At 40.4% G+C, this 12,362-nt stretch overlaps 1 protein-coding gene across 1 annotated transcript in view; it reads left to right on the forward strand.

The window, feature by feature from the left end:
- Positions 1-6,406, forward strand: part of parvaa (parvin, alpha a) — a 36,212-nt gene extending 29,806 nt beyond the window's left edge. Inside the window, exons 10-13 of the mRNA XM_085169092.1 lie at positions 400-468; positions 694-795; positions 3,504-3,576; positions 5,578-6,406. Of these exons, the coding sequence (XP_085025218.1) occupies positions 400-468; positions 694-795; positions 3,504-3,576; positions 5,578-5,654 (321 nt within the window). The 3' untranslated portion in view covers positions 5,655-6,406. The remainder of the gene's footprint in view (positions 1-399; positions 469-693; positions 796-3,503; positions 3,577-5,577) is intronic.
- Positions 6,407-12,362: the final 5,956 nt, after the last annotated feature.

Raw genomic sequence — 12,362 nt, forward strand, 5'->3', positions numbered from 1 at the left:
GTCCCCCCAAAGAGGGACAAAAGGACCCCCTGATGATCCTCTAATGGGTGTGGGTCCCAATCAGCCAGGGTTTCGGGTGAGCTCATTGTGAAAAGGACTTGCCGCCATTTGACCTTAGAACTGAAGAAGCTTCTCGGATGAGAGGTGAAACGTCTTCTAGCAACTTAAAGAAGTCCAGACGCTTTTGCTCCTTTGACAACAAATTCTATAGTAATATCTAAAGCTATCTTTTGCTCAGAAGCTGTAAAATTAGGAAGCTTGAGGATATTTTAGTGTCAGTTGTGAAAACTGGTCCGTCTGGAACACCCTGCAGGGTCTTGTTGTTTCTTTAGACTATTTCCTCTTCATCTTTGAAGCACTTTTTTTATGTGTGTGACACCTTCCTTTGTCTCTTCTCAGACACTGATCACATTTGTGAACAAACACCTGAACAAGCTCAACCTGGAGGTGTCTGAACTGGACACGCAGGTACGTCACACACCTAAACACACACGCAGGCTCACTGTTTAATGCTATTTGTAGGTTTTAATAGCCATTTGATGATGTCACATCTCTTTTGTTAAGTCTGTAAACGCCGTGCTCAATGTCACATGTCTATAAACCAGTTCGACTCGTTTGAACAATTCTCTTACACGCCCCCGCTATTCAGGCACTGACGGCTCACCACCGAGTGTGACTGTGCTGCTGTTTCAGTTTGCAGATGGTGTTTATCTGGTGCTGCTGATGGGGCTGCTGGAAGGATACTTTGTGCCGCTCTACAACTTCTTTCTCACACCAGAGAATTTTGACCAAAAGGTAAACTGTGGTTAAAGAAATGTCTCACCAAAAACACGCTTCCTCAATATGATCACTATTTACCTTTGTAGCTATAAGGCAGAGAGGTACGGGGCTTAAATGTCAGACTAGAAGAGGTATGCATGGTTGGTAGTGTCTAGAGATGTGCGTGCATATCTGTATGGGGTCAGTTCATATTTATGCAGAAAAGTTCACACTTATTTTGTATTTGTTGCTGAATAAAAAGGCTGTCGTGACATTTGATGAGTCGTTCACCCGTAAAACAGCACAGACGTCACAGAAAACACAAACGCAGCTCTGTTAGGTTGTTTTTGAAGCAGTTGTGAGCTCCGACGTCTAATATTTTTCTTTCAGAGATCTGTGAGAAACATGGCCGACACCAATCTTTAGCCCTGACCTATAGTTTAGGGAGCACGCCTAAATCGATACTCCATTTCTGAGGAGCCTCACATACTTGGAGCCAAGACTCTCTCTCCCCTCAATAGCTTGATAAATGCCATCCGTTTTCCCCGGAGCCCATTCACTGCAGAGCCATCTCTCCTCTCCATTGGCCTCTGTAGTACTACGGTATTCTGAGCAGGCAATCTGCGGAGACACCACAGTAGCCTTTTGTTTGGGTCTTGGCCAGCTGCCCTTGCCAAGCTGCGAAGCAAAATGGGCATCGGGTGCTTCAATGTACACAACTGCTCGTTCGCACACACACACACGGACATTCCTGGCCCGGAAGAACAGGCACCAGCCCCACAGCATCTGTAATCTCCTATTGCACAGGGAAACACTGGAGTGGCTTAGGGGCTCAGCTCTTACTCGGTGTGTGAGTGTGTTTGTGTGTGTGTGTGTTTAGGCCCCAGAGGCCTGTGGGCGATACACCAGGGGTGGGCTGTGAAAAGTAGCACGAGGCATCAAGAAAGCACTCCTGCTTCTGCTCAGTGGATCTCTACTCCAGGCTCTTCCTTTCTTTTTTCTATTAGATGGGCTAAGGTCACGCTTTTCACACAATAAGCCCTTGTTGGGCAAAGCTTTTAGTACTTCACTGCAGGGAGAGCATACACCGACAGACACAATGTGCGGAGAATGGAAAACATCTTTCGACCATCTCTTCCCTGTGATTGGATTCCCATTTTTTGAGTCAGACTGGCTGAGAAGTCTTTCCTCACATCTGCTCGTCTAAATGCACTATATGTGAAAAATCTTAACCGCCTTTAAACAGTTTACCTAGACACAAGTCTGGTGCTACCCACATTAACCCTTTAAAACCGGTCGGAGCGGGCATGCTCTGTTTTGCATAACTATTTTTAAATCCCGGTAGCTCTGCAACCACGTGAGCTAGCGCAATAATTTTTTTTTGCATATGAAACCGGAGGAGTTGTACTTACATCTTATGCCATCAGCTTGTCCTCGGTCACAGTTTCCTTCCACATAAAGCTTTGCAAAAACTGCATAAAAAGCGCTTGCAGCAACAAAAACATAATATTCCAGAAACACGCTTTGCCGATCCGATCAGCTGTTCATAACACTTCCTACGTTGGATTAGACGTCAGCGCGAACTATCGCATGTCCGCCATGACCTGACCGAAACCGGAAGTGACGTCATTTTCGCGGAAATGTAGTTTTTTACCGTCCGGGCCTCAATGAGCCTATACTGGTGTTTTTAAAAGTTATGTTTGACTTTATGACTTTCTGTGTCGTTTCTGGGATGCTTAGGACTCATATTGCACTGCTGGAAATAGTTTATTTTGATGCATATGCTGCTTTTTTGCAAATTTGCATTATAATATTTATTTTCGTTTTTCCTGCAGTGTATAAAAATTGGTGTATTTTAAAAATAAAATTATGAAGACACTTAAAATAAATTTCCTGTGGTGGGAAACTATTTTGTGCAACTTTTTTGTATTTACAGTTTTGAGGGATAAGCCTCTTAAATTTCTCTAACTAGAAATATATGTTAAAAAAACAAAAACGATTTTCAATTTTTTTGTAGTTTATTGCACGTTTTTGCAATTTATGTAATTACTATGCACTTAATGCAGACATATTATTAAAATCTAGGCTGTAATGGTTGTATTGATGTACAGCAACTTGAAATGCTCCCAAAAATGGCTCAACAGCATGTAAAAATATAATATAAGCTCTGGCGGACTTGGTTCTATGGCAGGTCTTAAAGGGTTAATATCAGCTCAGCTTCCCGGCTTCGTAATTATCAGTTTTCTGGAGGAATCCTGGCATACATTGCTGGGTAAATGTACAAAGGCAGCGTAAAGATGAGCTGAAGGACTTCAAAGCCGCCATTAAAGATTCTTTTGTTTCCTTTGGGGCACCTAGAAGAGTAAATAAGAACAAAATCATAGTAAACAAACAGGGGAAAAAAATCCAAGCAGCTATTTGAAATATATCGTTATACTTTGTTACTCATTCACCTTTGATAGCATGAAGAATGTGGCTTTCTGTGACTGTATCGCTTTCCCAGCATTAGGAGGGTTTTTTTGAGTGACACTGGTGTAATGTATCCACTGATAAATGAGGGAGCAGATTGTTTGTGCAGCTGCTGAAGGCTCGAGATCTTACAGAACAGAGCCGTGCTGTGTTTGCCGCGTCGGCCCACAGAGGATGTTCCCTTATCGACGAGGACCTGTGTGCAGTTTGTACGATTTGTGTTTCTGCGTGTATGCGACGTGTTTCCTTCAGCAGCCTCCTCACTCTGTCTGCAGGTTCACAATGTGTCCTTCTCCTTTGAGCTGATGCAGGATGGAGGTTTGGAGAGACCAAAGCCCCGACCTGAGGGTAGGATGTTCATTCAACATATTTGTGCTTTTGAACCTTCTTTATACACTGCTGTATGTGGTGACACACCAGGGTCCACTAGTTTTTGTTCACTTTTTAGCTGCAGGAATCAATCGTCTTTTATTAGCCACGGGTCAGATTGCTTATAATGACATACAAGCAGATAAAGATCCCAGCTTAGAGTTGGGGTTATGAACCTTTGCCATGTCCCTTTGGCTTTGACCAAAATAAATAAATAAATATGAACATTGCTTTTGTTAGTTTTATTTTAATTTTGATTATTTAAATTGTCTTTATTATGTCTTTATAATTCTTTACATTCACTGAGTGTAAAATGTGTAAACAAGTACATCATATCCTAAACCCGCTGCTAAATTTTTTAATATTTTCTATAATATTTTATCATTTGTAAAGCTACTAAACTGCTATTTTTAAATTTATTTTTCAAGTAGGCCACTTTTCATTCGTTTGCACAAACCCATGACTCAAAATATCATTCTCAGCTCTAAGGACACTCTAAGGCTACGTTCACACTGCAGGCGAAAGCACATCAAATCTGATTTTTTTGACCCTATGCGACCCATATCGATCATGGTGTGACAGTGTGAACGGCACAAATCCGATCTGGGTCACTTTCGTATGTGGTACTGAATCCGATACATATCCGATGTTTTAGAAAGCGACTGCTGTGTGAACGGTCATGTCGCATTAAATCCGTCTTTTACGTCACTGACACAAGACAGACGCCAATTATCAGCGCCAGAGAAGACATCGCGAACGCTTCCTGGCCATCCGGTGAAACTGTTGGGAAGACAACGTTGGAGAAACGTGAACATTTTATTTGTACTGCATAATCTGCAGATTCTGACAGAAATCTGCAGCTATCCTTTGAAGCAGCGCTCCTCTAAAACAGCAATAAGGATCATTATTAGGTTATTTACATTATTATGTAAATGACAAAATAACTTAAAGCAAAAATTGGGAAACGTGAAGTCCGAAGTCTTTATATTAACGGCCATCAGTCAAACAATATTGTTTGCTTTGGGTCTAAACAGAGCGCGTTGTGTGTGAGCGTCCACACTAGAGCGCGTTTGCTGTCGCATTTTATTTGTAGTGTGAACGAGCAGACAAAAAAATCGGATTTGATCAAAAAATCGGAATTGAGCATTAAGACCTGCAGTGTGAACGTAGCCTAAGTAGCTCCAAACATGCTAATTTTCCCTCCACTTGACATTTGTTATGCTTTTTTGTTTTGAATGACAGCTGTTTATAAAAAAGTATAAACAGTTGTCATTCATTTTTAGGTCCTATCATTTGTTTAGTACAACAAAAACACAGAATTATCATAATGAGAATACAAAGTACCCAAAAAAATCATAAAAGCAGAAAAAGATGGTGATGGCAAGAAGGTAAGACTTTTTTGAGATTAAACGTCTCGAGCTTAACTTGATCTTTTTGTCACTGAGCTTAAACCCAACGTGCACGTATGATACTTGTTTGAAATGTGGTTGTTTGGCAGGTGAGTCGCTAAAACACAGCCAAGTTAGTTCCAGCATCCCTCATAAAGGATTGTATGTGCCTCGTCTATAATCGCATATGAATCACAATAACTGAACTTTCAGACCAGAATGATGAAAATCATCATCATGTCATCCAGGTATCTGTTGCATGTGCAAAGTACTGACTTATACGTTTGTGGTGCCACAACATCTCCAACTGTGCCAGTGGCTTAAGCTCACTTAAACCATCATTCGTAGTGCTGCTTTTCCTTCTAAGTACGCTGCTGCTGTGCAGAAAAAGGGACAGTCATACACCTCGACTGAAATCCAGCCACACTACTGCTGACTGCTTTTGAAAGGTTCCAAATCTATTTTTAAAAATGCAACTTAAAAGTATTTACTGACCTCGTCTGGATGCAGATCATCAACTTCTAGAGACGGTCAAGCTCTGAACCCTTGAATATATGTACCCATGTGTAACTCTCCTTCCTTTGTCCTTCAGATATTGTGAACTGTGACCTCAAATCAACCCTGCGCGTCCTCTATAACCTCTTCTCCAGGTACAGAAACGTAGACTGAGCGTGACGTGCATCAGCAGGGAACACTATATAACATGGACCACGTTCTGAAGCTTAATACCTTTTTCCTTGTATTGCTATGAAAAACTATTTTTAACTCGGTGCATGCTTCACATTTTGCTTCTTGGATAGTAAATCAAACACAAGTCTGTCTTGTTTATTTTTGAAATTTCTGACTCTACAATATGAATTGAACATTGAACTAAATAACAGCCGTTGTCGGTGTTTGATTACGACACAGAGAGAATCCTGTGAGGCGGATTTGTACGTTTTTAATCCAGAAAATAAAATGTTTAATTGTATTTATTGTACATTTTGATACACTACTTGGTTTTCCAGTTTTTACTTTCGTTATTTCATTCATATTCCTTTTTATGAAATGTGGAAAGTGCCTTTATTTAAACATGCGACCACTGTCAGCTCTTAATACTGTGCTAACCAGCTACGCAGTGGTCTTAATGCTCCAGATTTCCTTTCAAAACATTTTGACCAAAGCTCTGTTTTGCTCAGCAGCTGCTCGCTTTACTGTATTTTATATTGTTAAATTTATCTTAGTATAAATTGCATATGCATTAATCACACTTTTTAAGTTTTCACATCTTTCTATAAGACCAGTTAAATTTGACTGAATATATTAAATGTATGTTGTATTCTACTTTCAAGCCAATGTCACATCTGTGCAGACACGCTCTCTATAATGCATCTGTTTATGTTTTTAGTGCATTGAATTCAATAAATACTTCAATCCCTAAATGCAATGGCGTTTTTTTTATGTCCCTCAAAGGAGGCAAAGAGGAAAGCTTTTCCAACAAAACAAAAATTGGGGTCAGATTGGTTCCAATTTTGTCCGCACAGAAAGACAAGTGAACCCCCACAACAATTTTCTTTCCTCTAAATTGAGATGGACTGTTAGAAAAGCTGTGTAAAAGCTTTCTGAATTGCGGCTGACCCCAACATAGACTGAAACAGATAGGACAGTTACTGAATGGATGAAAAGGTTCATTTCTCCCTCACACATTCCACAATAGCCTTTAAAAAGAAAGGGAGGGGGTGGGTGTGTGTATGCCGCGTATGCGTTGACGTTATTATTGATAATACTGAGGCGCTGCAGTATTCGTCCTGTAGATGCAGACGTGTTGCTGGTGATCTCGGTTCACTATTCTGTGTTTATGTTGTGATCAGAAGTGCGAATACACTCATTTTGGTCACAAACGTCGCAGTAATTTGGGGCTTTTACTGATTTCTTTGAACTGTTCCTTTTACAGGGTGGAATTATTTACAGCTTACATATTTAATGACTTTAGAAAAGAGGAATTGTGTGCACAAGTTTGGATTTGTCTAATCCACACAGGATCAAAGGTATACAAACACACAGCCCTACTAATACTGCTTGATAGCCGTCAGCAAGTTTCTGGGTGAATATTTAACCGCTGTTCTTGGCAGAGTTGCTAGAGCAAATTTAAATGGTTGGTTTCTGGGCACAGATGCTGCAGCATAGATGAGGTTGGGTCTGTGGGCAGTTCATTCTTTAAGGCTTAAAGTTGGCCTGTTTTATCCATTCCAACACCCTCTAATGTACTTGGGATCACTGGGAACACCCAATTGTAATTAATCTAACCCTTTTTTGCTATTACATTCACTTTGTGCAGCATATCAGTACCACTGGTAGCAAAACAGCCCTATAGCAATGATGCTACCACTACCATGCTTGACACTTGGTACAGAGTTCTTAGGTTTTAAAGCCTCGCCTTTATTGCACCAAACGTAGCTCGTGTCTTTGTGGCGAAAAAGCTCAATCCTTTTCTCGTCTGACCACAAAACTTTTCAGCTGCAAATTTCAGGCGAATTTAAAGGTGTCAGTGCTGGAACACTGGTTGCGACCCATGGTGACGTTGCTTCAATTTCAGTTTCGTTCGTAATCCAAAATTCTGCAGCAAGAGTCCTGACAGGGACTAGAAGGAGAGAGCATATTTCTCCTGTTTTGGCTTCCCTTCATTGGCTTCCTGTTAAATCCAGAATTCAATTCCAAATCCTGCTCCTCACATACAAGGTCTTAAATAATCAGGCCCCATCTTATCTTAATGACCTTGTAGTACCATATCACCCTATTAGAGCACTTCGCTCTCGCTCTGCAGGCCTACTTGTTGTTCCTAGAGTATTTAAAAGTAGAATGGGAGGGAGAGCCTTCAGTTTTCAGGCCCCTCTTCTGTGGAACCAGCTTCCAGTTTGGATTCAGGAGACAGACACTATCTCTACTTTTAAGATTAGGCTTAAAACTTTCCTTTTTGCTAAAGCATATAGTTAGGGCTGGACCAGGTGACCCTGAATCCTCCCTTAGTTATGCTGCAATAGACGTAGGCTGCCGGGGGATTCCCATGATGCATTGAGTTTTTCCTTTCCAGTCACCTTTCTCACTCACTATGTAATAATAGACCTCTCTGCATTGAATCATATATATATCATATCATATGTTATTAATCTCTGTCTCTCTTCCACAGCATGTCTTTATCCTGTCTTCCTTCTCTCACCCCAACCAATCACAGCAGATGGCCCCGCCCCTCCCTGAGCCTGGTTCTGCCGGAGGTTTCTTCCTGTTAAAAGGGAGTTTTCCTTCTCACTGTCGCCAAAGTGCTTGCTCATAGGGGGCCATATGATTGTTGGGTTTTTCTCTGTATCATGAAGCGCCTTGAGGCGACTTTTGTTGTGATTTGGCGCTATATAAATAAATTGAATTGAATTGAATTGAATTTGTTTATTGTTCCCGAACATCCTGACCAATTTCCTCTCCTCTGAGGGGGGAAAGTTTTTTACCAAGGTCTTCTTCCAGACTAGCAAAGTGGTGACACACCTGAATAATGTGTACTCATGCACAACTGCTTGAACTGATAATCTTGGGATCTGCAGTTGTTTAGAAATGGCTCCAGGAGCCAATTCTACACAACTGCTACTTCTATATACAACTTCTATAATTCTTTTTAGACCTTCGCTGAGTTCCCTGGACTATCTCATTGTAAGTATTGGTCTCTCCAGTGTGTGCTGTATAACAAATCCTTTTTATACTGACAACAGTTATAGTCAGTCATGATCACTAACGGGAAGTTAATAGGCCTTGGCCTTGTCAAGTTAAAAGCCAGCGCAGAACCTTCAGCATACTTATTAAAAGATTTAAGAGGTGTATTTATATATTTGAGCTTATGAGTGGGTTAGAGAAAGTTCAAACCTCTACATCCCAATCTTGTTCTTAAAGAAATCATTAGAAGCCCAAAATTACCATGACATCCGTGTCTATTATGAATACTGTATGTAGACTTTGGACCACAAACTGTATTTTGTGAGCTCCTGTGTGATTGTGTGTAGTCCACGCAAGTAATCCTTTTGCACACTGTTAGAGGGGCCCTGTGCTGGCTCTAATTTAATCCTCAGCTGAGAGTTTGTAAGAAAAGGCTTCTGACACAGAGCCTGAGCAGCATGTTGTCGTTTTTGTTGTTTTATATGGAGCATAGTATTTCACCTTCAAAAAGCTTTTAAAACCTCTGCATTTTGGTAATTGACGTGAAAAATAAGCTAAAGACTCGTATAAAGTAATTGTGCGTCGAGCATGACGTGACGTTCGGTACAAGTAACATTACCCGCTGATGCTTTCCCTCTCAGATGCTCTCATGTTGTCTGCAACAGATCCTGAGGGATCTGAAAGCACGTTAGGATCATTTCCTCCCCGCTGCCTCGCCCAGGGAACAATTCAGCTGCTCTAGTTATTACCTAGTTACATTATTGTTATTGTATTATCGTTACGCTGTCGCTTTGTGCTGGGGGTCACATGGGGACAACGGACGCATTCCTTTGATTGAAGGCGCCGCAGTAATGGAGAAATAGGGGAGTCCTTGAAATGAGACTGTTGGTTTAAAAAGTTTCATTTGTTACGAGAGTTGGAGCATGAATGTAATTGAACTGTGTTATTACACAGTTTGATCAGGAGGCTGCTCGCTAGCAAGCTTATTTAATCTCAGGCTATGGTTACACCGACTTGTGTTTTATTCTTTTTCTTTGTGTGTTTGTAGATTTCACTTTGCTTTTTGAGGTTGGATGAATTTACCCTGAATTATTTTCGATTTTTAATATCCAAAGAGACAAGTGAAGGAAAAAAAGGCATGTAATATATAATATGTATAACTTGTTAATTTATTTATTTTACATTTCTAAACTATTCTGCTCTGTGATCCTGAATTAATTTTTTGACCTGTTTGGGTTTTGTTTTTTTTTTTGCTGTCACACAGTAAGATCTGGAGCAAGGTGGCTCAGTGGTTGGCACTGTTTCCTCACAAAAAGAGGGTTCTGGGTTCAAAACCAGGAGAGTCATCCCTGAAACTAGTAAGGTATATTGAGTTCAATTCAATTCAATTCAATTTTATTTATATAGCACCAAATCACAACAAAAGTCGCCTCAAGTCGCTTCATAGATACAGAGAAAAACCCAACAATCATATGACCCCCTATGAGCAAGCACTTTGGCGACAGTGGGAAGGAAAAACTCCCTTTTAACAGGAAGAAACCTCCGGCAGAACCAGGCTCAGGGAGGGGCGGGGCCATCTGCTGCGACTGGTTGGGGTGAGTGTGTCTTTCATAGCAGAGGTAATGTTTAGACCCGGGATGTCCAACTCCAGTCCTCAAAAGCTACTGTCCTGCAGCTTTTAGATGCATCCTTGTACTGACACACCTGAATCTCTCAGTTTTATGTCCTGTTGTTTCTTCTCTTGGATTTCTCGATTTTTCCAGAGCTTCATCAAGCTTTCCTTGGAGCTCCTGGTTCTTTTTGTCCATGCCTTGGAGATTCCTTTGTTTCTCCTCAATAATACCTTCCTTTTCTTGAACTTGTCAGACAATTTTCTTTAAATTCAGCGCTCTTTCTCTCATTTTCTTGCATCAGGAACATAATCTTCTCTCTGCTCTCATTCTGCATTTCTTTCAAGCGTTTCTCCTCTAGTTCTACTTGTCCATCCCAAGGAAGAGACCTGAGGAAAGGGTCTTGTGGTTCATCCCAGGGAAGCGAGCTGGGGTTTCTCGCTGAGACATGTTGGAGTCTGGATACAGTGACCATGAAAAGGATCCAAATGTTTTGAAATGTTTCTCTGACAAACGTTTGAATGCTGCAAACATGAATTGCTGTAGTTCTGTAGTTCTTCTGTACTTTGTCAGTCACCCCACACCTTTCAGTCACAATTTATTCATTTTTCAGATGTTAAGTTGTCATATTTTAGTAATACGTGAACATCTGTCATAGTTACGTTTTCGTATCATCAGTTTAAGTGTTTTTCTTCTGCATTGGCTGGAGTATAACGTGTAATGTTGATAATGCACAATGCCAGGTTCACATTGAAGCTTGTCATAAATCTTCTAAAACAGTTTTCTTATCAGTTTTTGACACTTTCCATGACATATTTTTGTCATCAAGTGAGGCACCACAATCCTCTGCAGCTGCCATTGACGTCTGACCTTTTTATGAACTGGGTCAAGACATGAGCCTATTTTGCTAGCGAGGATCAATGAAGTATCACATTATTATATTATGTGACATTAGATGAAAGGGTCAGCCATAAAGCCCAGTGATGTTTTGCTGGCACTAAACATTACCGCTTAGCTAATGTTACGAAGCAGAGCAGGATTGCTTCATCAGTAATAAATGTATTGATGTTATATGTTCATGCCCTGACTTGGCTTCCCTTCTTATTTCCTCGAGGCTCACGTCCAGTCCTCTGGACGAATGTCGGCTGCAGCTGTCTGACAATATCACGGTGAAGAGGCTGAGTAACAGGAGATGATCAGAGATTATCAGATGACACTCCTATAGTACAGTATATCCCCTTATGTGTTTGTGTGTATATGCAGTCCCTGGTACTAGTGTGAAGTACTCTCGCAGAAAGAGCTCTTGGATATCATGATAAAGGCCAGCAGACAAAGGCTGCTTATTATACATGGGGAACTAACATGTAATGCAAGTAGGTCACTCTAAATTATCTATATTTCCAAAGAGTTATAAAACACAGAGTACCTATGAAGTACTGCAGCACTGGAGAGGTGGGATTGTACAACTAGGTCCATAAGTATTTGAATAATTATACTTTTTGGGGGGGTAATTTTGCCTCTGTAAATTTTTAAATCTGGGTTTTAAATCATGCAATCAAGATGTGATTAAAGTGCAGACTTGCAGCTTTTATTTAGGGACTTTAACAAAATAACTGCATTAACTATTTATGCATTAAAGCCATTTTTATACACAGTCTCTCCTTTTTAGAGGGTCAAAAGTAATTGGGCAGTAACCTGACTAGGCATTCGATGTGTTCCCTCATTATTTCATATCAAACGAAGCCACTAAAAGATTTGTACTTGATTTAAAACCTTTTCAGTTAAAATCTCATTATGAGCTCCAAGGAGATGTTAAGCAAGTAAATCAACACCCAACATCAGCTTATTATAACGATAACAACACATTAAGAAATGGCCAAATCAAGAATCGGATACATTTTTAAAAAGAAGACAAGTAAACTGAATAAAGTGGATTATGAGTGGATGATTGAAGAGTTATTTCCTTGAAAAACAACACAACATCTAACCAAGACAAGAACACTCTTGACGAGGTCGGCTAAAAGGACCTTGACAATAAAAATGACCAAACCAATGATTACAATTAAAAGCAGGAAGTTCTAATTTAGAC

This window comes from Neolamprologus multifasciatus, chromosome 7 (genome assembly GCF_963576455.1).
Source record: "Neolamprologus multifasciatus chromosome 7, fNeoMul1.2, whole genome shotgun sequence".
In the NCBI taxonomy this organism is placed as follows: Eukaryota; Metazoa; Chordata; class Actinopteri; order Cichliformes; family Cichlidae; genus Neolamprologus; species Neolamprologus multifasciatus.